General features: G+C 35.5%; 2 protein-coding genes across 2 annotated transcripts; both read right to left on the bottom strand.

Moving 5' to 3' along the window:
• Positions 1-209: 209 nt before the first annotated feature.
• On the bottom strand, positions 210-2,224 carry LOC107947946 (receptor-like protein EIX2). Its single transcript, XM_041111139.1, has 3 exons — positions 2,110-2,224; positions 375-1,724; positions 210-325 (listed from the first exon to the last, which is right to left on the bottom strand). Exons 1-3 carry the CDS (start codon positions 2,222-2,224, stop codon positions 210-212), a joined length of 1,581 nt encoding a protein of 526 aa, XP_040967073.1.
• A 4,698-nt stretch (positions 2,225-6,922) lies between these two features.
• Positions 6,923-19,794, bottom strand: LOC107947945 (receptor-like protein EIX2). Its single transcript, XM_041111138.1, has 4 exons — positions 17,417-19,794; positions 17,102-17,192; positions 7,744-7,886; positions 6,923-7,565 (listed from the first exon to the last, which is right to left on the bottom strand). Exons 1-4 carry the CDS (start codon positions 19,792-19,794, stop codon positions 6,923-6,925), a joined length of 3,255 nt encoding a protein of 1,084 aa, XP_040967072.1.
• Between the last annotated feature and the right edge of the window lie 1,389 nt (positions 19,795-21,183).

Here is a 21,183-nt window from a genome sequence, read left to right as displayed (position 1 = left end):
AGCTTTGATTCTCCTCACTAACCTTGCTTTCAGCAGAACAAATGTAACATAAACCCAATCCTTTGCATTATCCATGTAACGATAATATGAATGCCTCCATGAACGCTTGAAGAACACAACACTGCAAAACCCCCAGAAACCCACAGCAAATCCAAGTCCCATGCCAGTGTAAAACCATTTCATGAACTCATCAGAATCTTCTTCACCTCCTACTGCAGGTTTGCCGGGACGTGGTTCCACCATTGAGCAATTCGGTGAAATCGGAGGACCACAAAGTCCTCTATTATGCGAAAATGACGAAGGATTAAAGCTCTGTAGTTGAGTGCTGGTTGGAATTTTTCCAGACAATTCATTATAAGACAAGTTCAAGTTACTTAGAAATGTTAATTCAGACAAGCTGGTCGGGATGTTTCCTGAAAACTTGTTTCTTGACAGGTCAAGCACCTCTAGTTGTCTTATACGCCCAATCTTTTGAAGAATTTTTCCGTTAAAAAGGTTTCTTGACAAGTTCAATACAACCAGTTCTTGAAGACTACTTAATTCTTCAGGAATCTCTCCTGTTAATTTGTTACAAGAGAGATCAATGGCTAGAAGCAATCCAAGTTGTGGATAGCTTTGCTTTGTTCCCTTCCATGTAAGCAATGCCTCATCAACATATCTAACCTGAATGATCCATATAGGCTCACCATACACACCCTCCAGAGATAAAAATCTAGGTCCAGTATCTAAGATGTTATGCTCAATCCTTCTATCTAAACTCTCTTTTTTTGCCATGGAAGTGAAATTATTGAGGCATGGTGGTATGGTACCAGAGATTTTATTTACAGAGAGGTCCAAGATTTGTAGATATTTCAATCCACAAAGTTGATGGGGAATCCTTCCCCTGAACTGGTTCCCTTGAAGGCTAAGAAAAACCAACGATGAAAGCTTCTGACCGATCCACATAGGTATTTCTCCTGATAATTCATTATCACTCAAGTCGAGAAATTTTAACTTGGCACAATTCTGTAAAGATGAAGGTAATTCTCCAGAGAATTTATTACCAGGTAAACTTAGCATTTCAAGAGAAATCAGAGATCCTAAGGAGCTGGGAAGTGAGCCTGAGAAACTATTATCACCCAAATTCAAAGCTGTTAAAAACGGGAAACTTCCAAAACAGTCTGGAACCACTCCAGAAAATAGATTATTTGAGAGATCAAACAATGCCAAAAAACCATCACCGGTAATATTGCAAATTGGAGAGACTGAACCAGTAAACTTGTTTTTGGAATGGTTAATGGTCCCCATATCCATAAAGTAGTCTAAAGAAAAACGTGGCAATGCTCCTGAGAAATTATTAGAGCTTAGATCTAGATGGATTATGTGGATAGATTTATTTGGAAAAGTACCACTGATCTGATTGAAAGACATGTTTATGTACGATAATCCCTGAAATTTGTCCCAAAACCAGTAGGGAAGAGAATCCGAAATTCCTGAAGCAGAAATATCAAGGTAATCTATGGAAGAAATATCAACGTCAGGGTTTAGGACGTGAGTCTGAATCCAATTTGGGAAACGACGCCCTAACTTGCAAGAGCAAAGCAATAGTTGACTCGGTTGGAAGGGAGGAATCCATCCGAAGGTGAATTTCAAAGTCAAAGAAGTGTAGGATAAATCCAACTTCTGTAAATAGGTGAAATTTGAGAAATGAGCTTCGGAAATCACATCACCATCAAAAGAATTCCCTGCAAGCCGCAAGACTTTCAGGTTGGAAAGTTGCTTTTGAAGTTAGTTCCCATGCAAGACATGCAGCTCATGCAGATTAATGCACATACTTTACCCGGGTAAAGTATGTGCAAAAATTCATACACATAAGTTACCCGGGTAAAATACATGCAACAGGAGATGTTAATACCACTGTTTGTTCTCTGTTACATTTTGTTACTTTCTAACTATGTTTTTTCTTAATTAGTTCATTTTGAATTATGTTTAAATGACAAGTTGATGTAACTTGATAGTTAAAGAGCTGGTTACCAGCTTTGTTCAAGTGTACAAGTTTAGTTTTGTAAGTTCCAATGTAATAAGTGGAGTTAGGTAGTGTTTAGGTAAAGGATTTGTTAATCTTTTGACCAGCCAAATGACTGGTATATGTAATGGCTTTAAGCCAATGTTTCAAATGAATGAAATCATCAGATTTTCTTCCATATGCTCCATCTTTCTTTGCCTTCAAAATTCTGTTCTCCATTCTTGACAGTAGCTAAAAGCTTGAACTTCAAGCATTTTTCCTTCATATTTTATCTGGGTATAATACACTGCTGTTAAAGTTCAGATTGAAGTTCTTACTTCATCCGGTTAAAGTGTGTCTAACTCCAACAATTGGTATCTAGAGCTCTTATCTTAGTGGACCTGTTATAGTTGGATCACATACTGATGGCTTCATCAAGCTTCTCACCAGCTGCACCTCCAGTTTTCAATGGAGAAGGATATCACATTTGGGTAGTCAAGATGAGAACCTACCTCCAGGCATTCGATCTATGGGAGGTAGTTAACTCAGATGTTGAACCAGAACCATTGAGAGCAAATCCAACAGTGGCTCAAATGAAGCAGTATTTTGAAGAAAAAAGTAAAAAGCACAAGGCCATGTCATGCATTTAGAACTGTGTTTCTGATGTAATTTTTACTAGAATCATGGCTTGTGAAACACCAAAACAAGCCTGGGACAAACTCAAGGAGGATTTCCAAGGCACAGAGAGGACAAGGCAGCAGCAGTTGTTGAATCTGAGAAGGGAGTTCGAGAACTTGAAGATGAAGGAAGAAGAAACTGTCAAGAAGTATTCTGACAGAATCATGGCTGTAGTTAACAGTATAAGGCTCCTTGGTGAGCAATTTGATGAGGCAAGGATTGTGGAGAAAGTGCTCTCTACCTTACCAGAGATGTACGAAGCAAAAATATCCTTCTTAGAGGATTCAAGGGATCTGACCAGTATCTCTTTAACAGAGCTGATCAATGCTCTGTATGCACAATAGCAAAGGAGGGCCAGCAGATTGAAGGAGCACCAGGAGGGTGCTTTCCAAGCTAAGGCCAAAGCAGCCTCGAGCACCTCAGCCTATAAAGGCAAAAAGAACTTGAGAAACAGGCCTAAGCCTGATGCTGCAAGAGGAGAAGATCGACTCTGCAGATTTTGTAAAAAACTTGGTCATTTAGAGGCCAGATGCTGGTTCAGGCCAGATGTTGTGTGCCAACACTGCAAGAAGAAGGGCCATGTTGAAAAAGTTTGCAAAGAGAAAGGAAGACCAAGGCAGAATCAACAGCAGCCAAGGGCTGAAGCTCAGATAGCTGAAGATGGCAGTGATAATGAAGAGCAGGTCTTTACAGTCTCCTGCTCAGCTGCTCAGAAGAAAGTCTCAAATGGTTGGCTCCTTGACAGTGGCTGCACCAATCATATGTCACCAGATGCAGCTATTTTCAAGTCATTAGACAGAAGCTGCAAAACAAAAGTTAAAGTCGGCAATGGCCACTTTATCAAGGAAGAAGGAAAGGGAGATGTGGTTATTCGCACTCCAACAGGTAACAAAATCATTTCAAATGTTTTGTTAGTTCCTGAAATTGACAGAAACCTGTTAAGTATAGCTCAGTTAGTTGAAAAAGGCTATATAGTGGTGTTCAAAGGAAATGAATGTCAGATTAGTGATCCAAGTGGATCCATGCTCATGTCAGTAGCCATGATAGAAAAGAGCTTTGTTGTGGACTGGAATAAAGGCTTTGATAATGCCTATATTGTTTCTTCTGAAGACTCCAAGCTTTGGCACCAAAGGCTTGGGCATGCCAACTTCAGATCGATGACTCAGATGATCAGTGAAGACTTGGTTGAAAACTTCACCAACTCTGTTGAAGAAGAAGAGGTATGTGAAGTCTGTCAATTGAGAAAACAAGCAAGATTGTCATTTCCTACAAATCAAGCATGGAGAGCCTCTGAGAAGCTGCAGCTTGTACACACAGATGTGTGTGGTCCTATGAAGACTAAATCTTTAAATGGAAGTAGATACTTTATTTTATTTATTGATGATTACTCCAGGTATTGTTGGGCATACTTTCACCAGAGTAAGTATGAAGTACTCTCAATATTCCAGAAATTTAAAGTTGCAGCAGAAACTGAAACAGGCTGTAAACTCAAGACCCTTAGGTCTGATAATGGAACAGAGTATACTTCATCCGGGTTTAATATCTTCTGTGATGAAGCTGGCATTAGACACCAGCTCACCAACACTTATACACCTTAACAAAATGGTGTAAGTGAAAGGAAGACCAGGAGCTTGATGAATATGGCCAGATGCTTATTGTTTGAGAAAAATTTGCCTAAGACCATGTGGGCTGAAGCTGTCAACACTGCTGTCTACATTCAGAATAGGCTTCCAACCAAAGCACTTGCTCACAAGACACCTTTTGAAGCCTGGTTCGGGTTCAAGCCATCATTGGCTCATATGAAAGTCTTTGGTTGCCTATGTTACAGCCAAATACCAGCTGTAAAGAGGGATAAGTTGTCCAAAAGAGCTATTCCTGGTATTTTAGCTTAGTATAGTATGGTTAAGAAGGGCTACAGGATTTTGGACCCTTTAACAAACAAAATTCATGTAAGTAGAGATGTGATCTTCGATGAAAAAGGATGCTGGAATTGGGAAAAGAATGAGCCAGAGGCTGTTTCTGAAGAGTTGATGGCTGATCATGCTGAACCTAATCAAGTTAGTCCTGAAATGGACATTGATGACATGCCAGTCAGAAGCACTAGACCTTTGGCTGAAATTTATAAAAGAGCACAAGTTGCCATAGTGGAGCCATGCAGATTTGAAGAAGCTGAAGCTGATAAAGGCTGGAAATAGGCAATGGTTGATGAAATTTCCATGATTGAGAAGAACCAGACATGGGAATTTGTTCCTAGGCCAGACAACAGAAAAGTTATTGGAGTAAAATGGGTCTATCGAGCCAAGCAGAATACAGATGGGAGCTTAAACAAGCTCAAAGCCAGGCTAGTTGTGAAAGGCTTTAGCCAAAAGTATGGCCTGGACTACATGGAAACATTTGCACTAGTGGCCAGGCTAGACACCATAAGGTTGCTGGTTGCCTTGGCAGCTTAGAAGTAGTGGAAAATCTACCAGCTTGATGTGAAGTCTGCATTTCTTAATGGCTTCCTTGAAGAAGAGATCTACATTGATCAGCAACAAGGATTTGTTGTGTCTGGCAAAGAACAAATGGTGTACAGGCTTAAGAAGGCATTATATGGCCTAAAACAGGCTCCCAGAGCCTGGTATACTCGAATTGACAGCTACTTGGTCAGTTTGGGATTTAACAGAAGTGTTAATGAGCCAACACTATATGTCAAGAAGAATGAAGCTGAAATACAGCTTATTGTATCCCTCTATGTCGATGACCTTTTGGTGACTGGAGGAGATCAAGATATGTTGGCTGAATTCAAAGCCAAAATGATGGACATGTTTGAAATGTCTGACTTGGGGCTAATGACATACTTTTTGGGAATGGAGGTGCGCCAAATAGAAGGAAAAATCTTCTTGGGACAGAGAACATTTGCCTTGAAGGTTTTGTCCAAGTTCTCGATGGAGAATTGTAAGCCAACAAGCACTCTTATTGCTGTTGGAATGAAGCTGTCAAGCCAGGGAGATCATGAACCAGTCAATGAGTCTACTTACAGGAGCCTAGTTGGCTGCTTGTTATATTTGACAGCAACTAGGCTAGATATCTTGTTTGCTGTGAGTATGTTATCAAGGTTTATGCATTGCTGTAATGTCCAACACTTTCAAGCAGCAAAGAGAGTGCTAAGGTACATCAAAGGCACTCTTGACTATGGTGTGTTATTCACAAAGCTGAAACATTGAAGTTGAAAGGCTATACCGATAGTGACTGGGCTGGTTCAAGTGATGATATGAAAAGCACCTCTGGATATGCTTTTACCCTTGGCTCAACCATGTTTTGTTGGAGCTCAAAGAAACAATCGATTGTGGCTCAATCAACAGCAGAAGCTGAATATGTTGCAGCTGCAAATGCTGTAAATCAAGCCATATGGCTGAGAAAAATTCTAGCTGATCTTAACCTACATCAAAGGGAGGCAACAGAGATCTTTTGTGACAACAAGTCTGCTGTTGCAATTGCAAAGAATCCTGTCTTCCATGGCAGAACGAAGTACTTCAGCATCAAGTTACATGTGATAAGGGAGATGGAACAAGCTCAAGAGGTGGAGCTGATTCATTGCAATTCAGAGGAGCAAGTTGCTGACATTTTCACAAAGGCCCTTGATGTGTCAAGGTTTATAAAACTGAGAAAGCAGCTAGGTGTTACAAGCATGGAAACTAAGGAGGAGTGTTGAAGTTAGTTCCCATGCAAGACATGCAGCTCATGCAGATTAATGCACATACTTTACCCGGGTAAAGTATGTGCAAAAATTCATACACATAAGTTACCCAGGTAAAATACATGCAACAAGAGATGTTAATACCACTGTTTGTTCTCTGTTACATTTTGTTACTTTCTAACTATGTTTTTTCTTAATTAGTTCATTTTGAATTATGTTTAAATAACAAGTTGATGTAACTTGATAGTTAAAGAGTTGGTTACCAGCTTTGTTCAAGTGTACAAGTTTAGTTTTGTAAGTTCCAATGTAATAAGTGGAGTTAGGTAGTGTTTAGGTAAAGGATTTGTTAATCTTTTGACCAGCCAAATGACTGGTATATGTAATGGCTTTAAGCCAATGTTTCAAATGAATGAAATCATCAGATTTTCTTCCATATGCTCCATCTTTCTTTGCCTTCAAAATTCTGTTCTCCATTCTTAACAGTAGCTAAAAGCTTGAACTTCAAGCATTTTTCCTTCATATTTTATCCGAGTATAATACACTACTGTTAAAGTTCAGATTGAAGTTCTTACTTCATCCGGTTAAAGTGTGTCTAACTCCAACAGTTGCCCAAGGCTTTTGCTTATGGATCCATTTAAAAGGTTGTACCCAAGATCTAGAACCCTAAGATCTGGTAGTTTTTCGATTTCATTCAACACGAAATCTCCCCTAACTTGATTCTCATCTAATATCAAAAGATTATCACTCAAATAAAGTTCTTTAATAGCCATCATGTTCCCGAAAGCATCTGGAATTAGACCTTTCAACTGGTTACTTGAGAGGTCAAGTGATTCAAGGTTGCTGCTAACATTAAACAACCATGGATATATGGTAGAAGAAGGGAGATTATTATGAGAGAGATCGAGAGTGTTGAGAGATGTAGAAGAGTTGGTAAGGGAAACAGAAGAAGATGAGATGCTTGGAAGATTACGATCTCTCAGATTTAGTTTTTGAAGCAAAGGAAGATGGTTAATGATTTGAGACCAATCATTGGCATTGCTCAGGTTAGTGAAACTGAGATCAACCTCTTTCAAACGAGAAAGATGGGAAAGCCACTCAAGTTTTCCAACATTGAAAACTCTACTGTTGCCACCCAATCTAAGAGTCTCCAACATTGAAAGATTTCCAAATAGAGAAGGAATTGGACCTCTAAAATTAGCATTAGAGAGATCCAGTAATATCAAGCTTTTCAAAGAACCAAAAAAAACTCTGGGATGAGACTTCCATTAAAATCATTACTGCTGAAATTTAAAGAAGTCAAATGATGTAGTTTAAGCAGTGAAGGGCTAATTGTACCTGCTACAACAAAAGGTCGAAAGCGAAAATCGAGCATTTCGACGTATCCTAGGCTATTGCAATAGACGCCATTCCAAAGGCAGCACTCCTCACTGAGCCAGAAAGCAAGGGCACCGTCGCCTGACGAATCCATAGCTTGAAGGCTGTGCTTAAATTCAAGTAGTGCTTTTCTTTCACTCTCTTTGCACACGCTAGCACCAGTGCATTTCTCTTGAAGAAGAAGACAAGATATTGCAAAAAATAAAACAAGTTTATTAGACCTCATACTTGACATCGTAATCATGAAATATAAAACAAGAGCAAATGAAATAGTGTTTTGATTGTTTTAATTCTGAATGCTAATAGCTAAGGAAAGCCCTTTTTATAAACACCCAACTTGAATGGTAATGGTAGCAAATCAATTATGGGTGTTGAATTACTTTTGACCATTATCTCTAACTAATGATTAGGCCTGTTTTGCTTTCATTCTTTTATTTTTATTCTTTAATCAATCTCTTTATTAGTCCTTTCAATGAGGGTTTTTTTTCCTGAAACTACATCGATGGGAAAAATAAATTGCATTAATATAATTGATACATGTATTTGTCATTCTCCACACTATTAAAGACGACTTAGACTTGCTTTTAAGTAATTTATTTTCAGCAAAAGTTTCTTATTTCAGCATTAGTAAGCTATTGGCTTTGAATTATTTACTAGTATTATATAATTAATGTAAAAGGAAAATACCTTGTAATTGTTGAGTCGAATTACTTTTTTGACTGTTAGAGCTAATTAAAGATTAGAGTTTTGTAGCAATCTGCTCGAAATTTCGGTATGGAAACTTAACAGAATGTACTGAGTTTATTTTATAGGGAATTATACCCCTTGACATCAAACAATTTCTTGTTTAACACATGGTGTCTGAGATTTCCGTGTTACGATGTCTGAAAATTATCTTAGAGTTTGAGGTACACAGTTAGGGTTAAAAATGGTGGAAGAGAAAATTCTTCCCGTAGTGAGCATTTTTAGCTACAAAATGATTTCATATTTAACACATGCTGCCTGGGATTCCTGGGTTCCAGTGTTTGAAAATTATCCTAGGATTCTTGGGTTCTAACATACAAATTTAGGGTTGAAAATAGTGAGGAAGAAAAGGCATGCCGTAGGGGGCTTTTTTAGCTATCAAACGATTTCGTGTTTAACACATGCTGCCTCAAGGTTCTCGGGATAAAATTACATGCGGAAGATATTCCCCTCAGCCCCCCGGGCACACCCAATTGCCTATATAGAAGGGAGTTTCCATCCCTCTACTCCAACATCTTTCTCACCCACTGTCTCCTTTAAATTGTTTTTTGTTTCTTTTTCTTGCATGTTGAAATTTCTTGGTTTAAAGATTTATTTCTCTTTCTTTTTTAGGGAGACAAAATCATAGTTTTAAGTTCTGTTTGGGTTCATGGTGATGACGTGGAGCTTGAAGACCTACAAATTTCATCTACCATGTGAGGATGGGGCCATCCCTGAGAAGTCAAGACTGCATTGCAGCTAAATGCCTTTGTTGGCTGTGATTATATAGTTTCAGGTTGAAGTGTAACTAGGGCTTTAAGTTTACAAAGGTTATGTTGTCAAGGGATGGAGCATAAATGGGGCCTCATATGGTAGTGGTTATGCGGGTACGACAATGAGTTTTTCCTCATTAGAGGAGGATTGTAATATCCCGAATTAGGGCCTAATCGGAATAGTAGTTTTGTGACCACAAATTCGAGATAGAAATAATTATTTTATAATAATTTTGAGGTTTATGATATGATTGCATGATTGTGTGAAAATTTCGTGACGAAATCCTATGCCTAAAGTGCTTAAATTGAAATTAGGGACTAAATCGAATAATTTGCAAAACTTGCATTCTAGAAGTTTTTAGTATGAAATTGCTTTGGAATATTAATGAGGAGGTCTTAAATAGAAATTTGACCAATTTCTAAGTTTTTGGACAAAAATTGGACATGGATGGAAATTTTGAAAGTTTAGTAGTAAGGGCATTTTGGTCATTGGATATTAAATGAAATAAAATGGGAAAAATAACACAAAAATGATCATCTTCTCCATAAGTTGCTGCTGAATTTTGCTGTCCACCATAGCTAGGGTTTCAACACTTTTAAGCCTTGATTGTAAGTGATTTCTATGCCCGTTTTTAATGTTCTTTACATTTTTGAAATCCCGGTAGCTCGATTTAGCTTATGTTAGTAATAATTCAACCTAGGGTTCATATTTGGAAAAATACCCATAGTTGAAATTTGTGTATTTTGATGTTTTATGATATAATATGAGGTTTTAAATTATGTTAGACAACTTGTGCTACTCGGTTTTAAGTGAAAACGAGTAAAAGGGCTTAATTGGTAAAAATACCTAATAGTCATAAGTACATGTTAGAGTGTGAATTGGATGTTGCCATAGAAGGGAAAAATGATCATCATGTCATAAAACATAAGAAAATAGGATGAAGTTTAATTTACGAGCCTTGGGGCAAAAGTGCAAATATGTGAAAGTTTAAGGGCAAAATGGTAATTTTGCCAAAGTTCGTATTAGGGAATGTTTTGATGAATGTATCTATTAAATAAATTAATTTGGCATTATAGATCAAGAGAAACGAGATTCAAGTCGTGATCAAGGGAAAAACAAAGTTTACGAGGAATAGGCTCGAGTGCTAATATTTTGTATCGAGGTAAGTTCATGTGTAAATGTGGTAACATAATTGTCATTTTAAGTAACTTAATGACATTTATATGATATGATGATTATTATTTTGAAATATTATGCTTTGTGGTTATTGTTGAGTAATATGCAAATTATGTTTATTACTTGTTAAATATGAATTGCTACCGAGTATCGGTTCCGATATTCCGTGGAAGACGGAAAAGATGTGAGATTGAGGAAAAAGCCCGTTTGAACCTTGGGAATAGATTAGAATACAAGTGACATGTCACTAGGATGGTTGAGTTCCGAACTCGTTGAGTTGAGTCCGAGTTCGTGAGATGTAACTAGGCATCCGAGCTCGTTGAGTTGAGTCCGAGTTCACTTATGGATGCGAACGCCCGAGCTCGTTGAGTTGAGTCCGAGTTCACTTATGGGCGGGTTACATGGTAGCTTAGCTACATAAGTTCCGCAGGCTATTGAGTTTGTCTAGCTGCGGGTATGGCACTTACGTTCATGAAATCCGTGTATTCGAATTATATTCCGATGTGTTCAACGGGTGAATCTTAAGTGAATAAGAAGAATGCCTAAAATGAAGGTGACATGTTGGTAAGTGTGGTGAATGAGAAATTTGACAGGTATGTGCTTAAATCCTCGGGTTGAGAACTTGGTATGATGAAATCGTAGTAAGATATTAAATGCAAATGTAACATGAATGTCTTGATGTTGTTTATGCAAATGATGTTTTATGTGGAATTGCATGATTATGTTACTTACTATTTGCATGTGAACTTACTAAGCATTTTTGCTTACTCCCTCCTTTTCATTCATTGTAGTTGTTGACAAGCCAGCTTGAGAATCGGGATAGGTCGAAGACTTGTTCACACTATCCGAAGGCCAAAATTGGTAAAATGGCTTGTGTATTTTGAATGTGGCATGTATGGCAAAATGCTCACTTTGTGTAAATGATCTTATGATATGGCTATGGTTTGGTAAGAAAAGGGTTGAAAATGATTAGCCAGGCCAATTTAAATCATATTTGATGTTATGTTTGCTTAAAATGCTATTTAGTCCATGAAAATCTATAGTAAGGTAAAATTTGCTATAAAACAGAATATTTCTGCAGCAATGATGTGAATTTGAAAAATCACTAAAAATAGTAGAAATGGAATTAAATGATGAATAAGTTATGAAATCTAAGTTTGATGAGTCTATTTTCATATGGATGGAACAAAACAGGCATATGAATTATATTTTATGAGATGTTTAAATTTTTGTGAAACAGGGCCAGAGTGATTTCTGGATCCCCTGTTCTGATTTTGGAAATTCACCATAAATTTTAAAAAAAATAATTAAAAGTCATTCTTTATATGTACAAATTCCTTATTGAGTCTAGTTTTATAAGAAACAAACAACATAGTCATTGAAACTCTATACAGGGAGATATCTAATTAATAATTCACAGAAGTCAGAGCAGTCAAACCTTGAAACAGAGGTAGACTTTAACTAATAAACTGTACTAATAGGCTCAACCAAAAATTCTAGAAAAAAATTAGTAGATAGATATATGAGTCTAGTTTCAGAGAAAATTTACGGATCTTAATTTCGAGTTTTAGAACTCAAGATATGAATTTTTAAACGACTGTGATGCAGATTGCCAGCTTGTCTGGAAGTTTTAATAATAAATTGTTTGAGCTGTTTAAGTAATGAATTAAGTCCGTTAACACCTCATGTTCGACTCCGGCGACAGTCTCGAGTATGGGCCGTTACAAGGATGTTTTATAAAACCTATACAGAAGTTTAAAGCAAGAAGCACAAGGTGCTTCTAGTATAATTACGTAATTTGTTTTGTCCATCTTAATCAAAGATAGTGACCTTATTATTTAAACCCGTGATAAAATTGAGGGCAACAAAATCTCCAACGAGGACCAATTATTATGCAGTACAGAAAAGATGAAATGTGAATCAAAATGATAGCGATTCTTTCACATTTCATCTTTTCTACATTGCACAATAACTTGTCCTTATTGGAAATCTTGCTATTGTTAGCACTAATTATGGGTGTTTATGCTTTCAATTTTCTTCTCTAGTCAATCACTTTAAGACTCCAATGTAAATAATGTCTCAATAACGTGTGATAGGGTGAAATTTGTTAGGCCTACTAAACCTTCAATTAATTTAATTTACCCACAAATTTCTTCAAAAAGTGTAGTTGTCGCAAATGAAGAATGGGTATTGAATTCTTCAATAATATGAATCAGAAAATACCTTCCAATTGCAATTGTTGTGTCCAGTTACTTTTTGACAATAAGCACTAATTAAGGCCTGTTTTGCTTTTGTTCTAAATTCCACTTGAGCCTTACAATGTAATTTTTCAATTTTCCACACTAGACTTACTTTTTGTGTTAATAATTTAATTCCCTGCAACTCTTTTCTTCAATTTCATACGAAGCAAGAAAAGCAATTGTCTATAATTAACAATGTAAGCTGAATGTTATTAAAGTATTGTTAAAAAAAAAAACCCTAGAAGAAGCTGAGATCTATACCTCCTGACATCATAATTATCATAAAAAATAAGATTGTGTTTTGTTATTTTGGATTCGACATGTCATTATCTACTATCACAAAAAGTTAGCCTATATTGAAAGTGATCTAATTTAGTTAAGATTTATTGGCTTTAGTATGAGTCAAATATGTATACATACTTTAGTAACTAATTTTTAATTAATGATGGGCTGATTAGAAATTAGGTTAATGTGCAAAAGTTATATATTAAGGTTATAGTGTCAAATTACACATGTATAACCTTTTTAATATCTCATATGTAGAAAAAAGAGAGTTGCATTCTTTGAATTACTTGCGTGTCATAAGGTTATGGTCTCCAATGTGAATAATCTCTCAATAACGTGTCATAGGTTGAAAATTGTTAGGCATACTAAACCTTTAACTAATTTAATTTACCCACAATTTTGTTCTTCAGTTTCATATGAAGCCAAAAGTGTAGTTGTAGAAAATACCTTGCAATTCATGTCTCCAATTACTTTTTGACTATAAGCACTAATTAAGGAGTAGGAAAAGTAATTGTGTTATAATAAGTGTGCTATCCTCGTAATATATAGAAAGTCAATTACTCTCAAATAATAATTAAATAATTTATCACAAAGACAAATGACTTATGGTCACATTTTACTTTTCACCTATCATGTAATACCAATGAGAGAATATCATTTACCCCTTAGTTGCCCTATGAATTCCACTATTGTGGAATGATTTTACATAATGCAAAAGATGTATACCAAACGCACCAACTTCCACTTTTTTATCTATTTGAATTCGGTCTTTTACTTACATCAAAGTAAACGAATAATGCATGAATGTCACAAGTGAATAGATCCATAAACGGAGCTAAGATATATTCTACTTGAGTCCTGATTGATGTATTATCAGTTCAGTCAGTCACATCCATATATTTATCTTTTAGGAGTCATCTGTTCCAATGCTTAAGATAAAACATCTCCTTAATTGGACTTAATACGTCTAAAGACATATTTAAATTATCTACTAATTCAAATTATCTTTTCATATTATGATATGACCAAACATCAAACTAGAGAGCTAGGTCAAACTCATTATAAAAAATATTAAAAAAATCAAAGAAAATATAAAATTATTAAAATTAAATAAAAGGAAAAAGAAATCGTTTTTTTTGTGCAGACTTGCGCCCCCCTTCCTCGTCTATTCATAGATATCTATTATATATAAAATATAATTTAACCTAAATACCAAAGGAATTTGGAGCCTATGCCTTAGAAGCGAAGCCAGAACAATTTTTTAGGGGTCTAATAAAATTTTACTTTTTATAGTCTATAATTTTATAATTTTTAAAGGATTAAATCGAATTTTTATAATTTTAGAGGTGCTAAAATATAAATTTATCATTATTAATTTAAAATTTTAAAATATTTTAAAAGACCTAAATAATAATTTTTCATTTTACGGGGCTGGGGACCATGCCAGCCCCCTTAACGACGTCTTTGCTACCGCTTTCCTAATACAACGCCCAAACATTTTGAAAACAATAAATCTTCAAAATATAAAATAAGTTAAAAAATATAAGGACTCTTTAAATATAATCCTAATTAATTTCTTAAAAAATATCTTAACAAATAATAATAAGAAAAGTAGAATATTTCTAAATTCTAAAAGTTCGGTAGGCCAACTTGAGTTCTCATGTCAAATCTTTCTTGCCATCCACATATTCATTCGTTTCTCAACCCACTGTACAATGTATATAAAAAATATTGATTAAGTGTTCAAATTAAGTTAAATTCATGTCCAAAATTAATTAAAATAAATAATGAAAATACGTCAATTATGTGCTTTATCGAATTCTCCCATTTAGGCTGTGCTTGCCCTCAAGCATTTATCAATCCGAGCATACCACAATCATCAAAGTTGGTTCAATCATCACAATTTTCAATTCAAGCAAACAAGTAGACATTAGTAAAATTCTAATCCTACAATCATCTTCCTCAAGCTTACATATTGACTCACAATTAGCTAAGCACACAATTATCAAATATTCTCATAATTAGACCCCATAATGTAGCGCCAAAATTAAACAAAAAAATTGCAACTATAAATAACCGTTTGTCCCATTTCTTGTGATCAAGTTATTTATTTTATTTTTTATTTTTCACTTTTTTAAAATTAAAAGTTTGTCTAGAGTATCATTAAATCTTTCTATGCAAAAAGGATGAGAAATACCCTACCCCAATTACTCAATTTGTCACGTCTCTACATGGTACTAGCTCTGCTCATAATTGTTAAGATTAACAAAGTAAGTGAATAACTTAGAATGACACTTGATCATTTTACACGAAGATAGATGACAACCCAAGTACTTGACTCCAGTTATTCAATCAGTCACAATACTAAGATTTTACTCATAATCTTTCTTGTGGTTATGTTCGTCGTTTTTATGTGCACTAAACTGATTGTTCAACCATAGACATCCAATTTTAAACTGTGATCATGGTTCGGAGAAACTTGATCCTACACAAGAAAACTTAAATTAAAAATGACTAAAAAGAAAAATAAAAATAAAGGAAAATTGCTAAAATAAATGAAAAATAAATAAAATAGGGTTGCCTCTTTATTAATCTCTAAAAATAATAATAAAATAATTTTGAATCCTAAAAAAAAATTAAATACATGTTTTCTTTATATTTAAATCATTCCATTTCCCTAAGTAAGAATAAAAACCCCTAATTATTTTTATCAATAGAACTTTGTTTGGATAGAAAGTTTTAAAATTTTCAAGATTTTAGAATATTATAATTTTAAAATGTTAGTATTTATAATTATTTTTATTTAAATACATAATGTAAAAAAAATAAATGGTTGAAAAAAAATTAAATGGTTGAAATTTCATAAGTTAAAAAAATAATTATGAGAAAAAGAATAATTATTTCAAAAACAAATAATATAATGCACATGAGTATTATTAGATTTGTAAATATATATATCTATATATATATATAAATATCTTAATACTATATTATATATTAGAAATAAAACTTAACTCATAAGTTGGCACCTAAATTATATCTTTTTCCTGTCTTGGTATCTAAACTTTTTACTTAATCATAAGTGGTATCTAAATTACTTTTTTCCTAAGTTAATACCTCTATTAGTTAAAATTTTAAATCTATTTAAAAAAAAAGGGGCTTAACTCATATATTGGTACCTAAACTATGCATTTTTTTCCTATTTTGGTACCAAAACATTTTTTGTTACAAGTACTACCTAAACTATTCTTCTGTTACCCATTTTACACAAAAATGTTATATTCGTTAAAAATTTTTCAGCCAACAATATTTTACCACATCATATAAACTTTAAAAAATATTTTTAAAATTCTTTTGTTTTATTGTTTTCTTTTACATCATTTCTCTCTCTTTATTTTTTTTCTATTTTCCTTTTTTTTTTATAACCTATAACAATACCAATAATACTCAAAATTCGCCCTCTTGAGGTTGAGATGCTAGCGATTAATTTCATCAATCAGAGCTAGACCGAGATAGGGGTTAAACCAATTAATTTGCAAACTGATACGGGTTGCTGAAACAAGCTAAAAAGACAATTGAACAAATTCTCTCTATTTTTTTTATTTTTTTTGAACTTTTAATAATAATTAATCAAATAGGAAGAACTGATCAAACTGAGAACTAAGGTATATTCAACCACAAGAAGAGTATATACAACCTCAAACTCATGCATATCAAACATGGATTAACACTTTAGAATTATCAATCCAAGAACAATTAAGCATTCATAATTTAAAACAAAGAGACTACAATTTTATTACATAAAACTATAAAACAAACAATAAAATCTATTCTAGAGTTCATCTCCCCGAGATTTTAAGAAAATTAGTTCGTACTTGCAAGAATAAAAACCAAAAATACAATATAACCACTGAAATAAAATAAATCCATAATAATTCCCTTGGAAATCAACTTGGACTCTTGAATCTTGATGGAGAATTGCTCGAAAATCATCTTCAACGGTGTTTTTTGAGTAATCTTCATGCTAAACTAAGACGGTTGTTGTCTCCTATTAGATTTCTTTTTGATACCTTCTTTAAAGTGCCAAAAACATAAAAATCGTAACTTTTAACTGTCAGTGCACATGGTTCCTAAAATCCACAATCCCTAGCCATATGTCTATGTGAGTCACATGACTATGTGGTCTACCTGTGTGGAACTTTGCTGCATATGTTTAGTTTTTGGACTGCTCAAGTGTTCTATTTCCATTCGTTTTTCACTCTCGTTGCTCCCAAGTGCTCTATTAAGTATCAAAACATGAACACAAAGGATTAGGAGTATATAATTCACAATCAACATCATATAATCACCCAAAATTATATTAAGAATGAGGCTAAAATATGTTATTTTTGACACTTACCAAGGATATATTTGTCAATATTGAAAGAACTTTATTAAAGAGCGAAGAAAGTAAATTTATTACCTTATACAACTTGTTGAAAAGCTTTGATTTTCCTCACTAACCTTGCTTTCAATAAAACAAATGAAACATAAACCCAATCCTTTGCATTATCCAAGCAACGATAATATGAATGCCTCCGTGAACGCTTGAAGAACACAACACTGCAAAACCCCCAGAAACCCACAGCAAATCCAAGTCCCATGCCAGTGTAAAACCATTTCATGAACTCATCAGAATCTTCTTCACCTCCTACTGCAGGTTTGCCAGGAGATGGTTCCACCATTGAGCAATTCGGTGAAACAGGAGGACCACAAAGTCCTCTATTATGCGAAAATGATGAAGGATCAAAGCTCTGTAGCTGAGTGCTGGTTGGAATTTTTCCAGACAAGTCATTGTAAGACAAGTCCAAGGTACTTAGAAATGTTAATTTAGACAAGCTCGTTGGTATGTTTCCTGAAAACTTGTTTCTTGACAGGTCAAGCACCTCTAGTTTCATTAGATGCCCGATCTTTTGAAGAACTTTTCCGGTAAAAATGTTTCTTGACAAGTTCAATGCAACTAGTTCTTGAAGACTATTTAATTCTTCTGGAACCTCTCCTGTTAATTTGTTAGAAGAGAGATCAATGGCTAGTAGCAGTCCAAGCTGTGGATAGCTTTGTTTTGTTCCCTTCCATGTAAGCAATGCCTCGTCAACATACCTAACTTGGAAGAACCTTACAAGTCCATTATATAAGATGTGATGTTCAATTCTTCGATCTACACTCTCTTTTTTTGCCATGGAAGTCAAATTATTGAGGCATGGTGGTATGGTACCAGAGATTTTATTTATAGAGAGATCCAAGATTTGTAGATATTTCAATCCACAAAGTTGATGGGGAATCCTTCCCCTGAACTGGTTCCCTTGAAGGCTAAGAAAAACCAACGATGAAAGCCTTTGGCCGATCCAAATAGGTATTTCTCCAGATAATTCATTATCACTCAAGTCCAAAAATTTTAACCTGGTACAATTTTGTAAAGATGAAGGTAATTCTCCTAAGAAGTTATTACCACGTAAACTGAGCATTTCAAGAGAAGTCAAAGAACCTAAGGAGCTTGGAAGTGAGCCTGAGAAACCATTATCACCCAAATTCAAAGATGTTAAAGATTGGAAACTCTCAAAACAGTCTGGAACCACTCCAGAAAATAGATTATTTGAGAGATCAATCAATTTCAAAATACCTTCATTGGTAATATTGCAAATTGGAGAGACTGAACCAGTAAACTTATTTTTGGAAAGGTTAATGGTCCCCATATTCCCTAAGTCTAAAGAAAAATGTGGCAATGGTCCTGAGAAATTATTAGAGCTTAGATCTAGAAGTCTTATGCGGATAGAGTTATTTGGGAATGTACCACTGATCTGATTGAAAGACATGTTTATGTACATTGAGCTGTAACTTGAGTCCCAAAACCAATAGGCAAGAGAATCCGAAATTCCTGAAGCAGAAACATCAAGGTAATCTACAAAACGAGTATCAAGGTAAGGGGTTTGAGTGCCCACTTGTGTCCGAATCCAATCTGGGAAATGAGGCCCTAACTTGCAAGAGCAAAGCTTTATTTGATTCAGTTGAAAAGGAGGAATCCATCCGGAGTTGAATTTCAAAGTCAAAGAAGTGTAGGATAAATCCAACACCTTTAAATAGATAAGATATGAGAAATGAGCTTCGGAAAGCACATCACCATCAAAAGAATTCCCTGCAAGCAGTAAGACTTTCAGGTTGGACAGTTGCCCAATGCATTTGCTTATGGATCCATTTAAAAGATTATGACTCAGATCAAGGTGTTGAATAGCCTTCATGTTCCCGAAGTCCTCTGGAATTGGACCTTTCAACTGGTTATTTGAGAGATTAAGGGAAACAAGGTTGTTGCTAACATTAAACAGCCATGGATATATGGAAAAAGAAGGGGGATTATTATCAGAGAGATCGAGAGTGATGAGAGATGTAAAAGAGTTGGTAAGGGAAACAGAATAAGATGAGATGCTTGGAAGATCACAATCTCTCAGACTTAGTTTTTGAAGCAAAGGAAGATGGTTAATGATTTGAGACCAATCATTGGCATTGCTCAGGTTAGTGAAACTGAGATCAACCTCTTTCAAACGAGAAAGGTGGGAAAGCCACTCAAGTTTTCCAACACTATACATTTTTTTGAAGTTATGCCGAAAGGTAACGTCTCCACCGTTACCACCCAATCTAAGAGTCTCCAGCATTGAAAGATTTCCAAGTAGAGAAGGAATTGGACCTCTAAAATTAGCATTAGAGAGATCCAGTAATTTCAAAATTTTCAAAGAACCAAAAAACTCTGGGATGAGACTGCCATTAAAATCATTCCTGTTGAAATTTAAAGAAGTCAAATGATGTAGTTTTGTTGAAGTCAGCTCCCATATAGCAGCAAAGGTGGCCATGCAAGGAACGTGCTTCAGCAGCAAATTGATGCAGCAAGCTGAAGCTATTCATTTGGTTTCCTTAATTGAATGTTTTGTATTTAGTTAGGATCAAACTTAGTTGGTAGCTGCATTTTGATGTAATTAGGTGCTGAATGACAAGCTTAGGTAGAAGCTTTTTTGTTTTTCAATCAAGTTTACCAAGTTACTAGGCATTTTAGTGGTGTTAGGTATGTTAGTAGGTGATTACTTGTTTGTTTTACTTATTGACTGATATATGTAATGGCTTAATGCCTTGTTCATGTGTTAATGAAAAATATCAGCTCATTTTCATTCAATCTCTTTTCTCTCTTTTCTGTTTTCACTTGCTAGCTTCACCTTTCTGTTTTTTTTCTGCTTCCGAGTTTGCTTCTTCACCAAGCCTCGAGCCTTACTACTCAAGCAAGACCAAAAAACAGCTTGCTGCTGCCTCTTGCACCAACAATTGGTATCGAGAGCTTTTGTCTTAGTGGACCTGTTGCTTCAAAACAAAGAACTTGATGGCTTCTTCAGGATTTTCACTAGCAGCCCCACCAGTCTTCAATGGAGAAGGCTTTCACATATGGCTGGTCAAGATGAAGACTTACCTACAGGCTTTTGATCTGTGGGAAGTTGTCAACACAGATACTGAGCCAGCACCACTGAGGGCTAATCCCACAGTAGCTCAGATTAGGCAACATGCTGATGAGAGGACCAAAAGGCACAAAGCCATGTCCTGCATCCAGAACTGTGTGTCAGATGTCATCTTCACCAGAATCATGGCCTGTGAGACTCCAAAACAGGCCTGGGATAAGCTTAAGGAGGAGTTTCAAGGCACTGAGAGAACAAGGCAACAGCAGCTGCTAAACTTGAGAAGGGATTTTGAGAATTTGAAGATGAAGGAAGAAGAAACAGTGAAGCAGTACTCAGATAGAATTATGGCAGTGGTTAACAGCATAAGGCTCCTAGGTGAGCACTTTGATGAGGCAAGAATTGTGGAGAAAGTCCTCTCCACTTTGCCTGAGAGATATGAGGCCAAGATATCCTCTCTAGAGGACTCAAGAGATCTTGCTAGCATCTCTTTGACTGAGCTAATCAACACCTTTTATGCTCAGGAACAAAGAAGAGCTAGCAGAGCTGAAGATCACCAAGAAGGTGCATTTCAAGCCAAGGCCAGAGAAACCTCGAGCACTAATGCTCAAAGAGGCAAAAGACCTTGGAAAAACAGGCCTAAGCCTGATGCTGCAAGGAGCAATGACCAGCCCTGCAGATATTGCAAGAAGCCTGGCCATCCAGAAGACAGATGCTGGTTTAGGCCAGATGCAGTATGCCAACACTGCAAGAAGAAGGGCCATGTTGAAAGGGTCTGCAAAAACAGAAGTAAGCCAAGGC

This window comes from Gossypium hirsutum, chromosome A04 (genome assembly GCF_007990345.1).
Source record: "Gossypium hirsutum isolate 1008001.06 chromosome A04, Gossypium_hirsutum_v2.1, whole genome shotgun sequence".
Lineage (NCBI taxonomy): Eukaryota > Viridiplantae > Streptophyta > Magnoliopsida > Malvales > Malvaceae > Gossypium > Gossypium hirsutum.
The sequence above is the reverse complement of the archived record's forward strand: the minus strand, read 5'-3'. Positions and strand labels throughout refer to the sequence as shown.

Excerpts from the sequence above, each read along its gene's own strand:
- LOC107947946 (XM_041111139.1), bottom strand. The coding sequence starts at position 2,224 with ATGGAGAACAGAATTTTGAAGGCAAAGAAAGATGGAGCATATGGAAGA. Across the intron at positions 1,725-2,109 it reads ATATACCAGTCATTTGGCTG|GGAATTCTTTTGATGGTGAT; the intron begins GTCAAAAGATTA and ends TGCGGCTTGCAG. Across the intron at positions 326-374 it reads GTCTGAATTAACATTTCTAA|CACTCAACTACAGAGCTTTA; the intron begins GTAACTTGAACT and ends AATTCCAACCAG.
- LOC107947945 (XM_041111138.1), bottom strand. The coding sequence starts at position 19,794 with ATGGCCACCTTTGCTGCTATATGGGAGCTGACTTCAACAAAACTACAT. Across the intron at positions 7,887-17,101 it reads TGCAGCAAAGTTCCACACAG|AGAAATGCACTGGTGCTAGC; the intron begins GTAGACCACATA and ends TTCTTCTTCAAG. Across the intron at positions 7,566-7,743 it reads AGTGCTGCCTTTGGAATGGC|CTTGATATTACTGGATCTCT; the intron begins GTCTATTGCAAT and ends TTCTTTGAAAAG.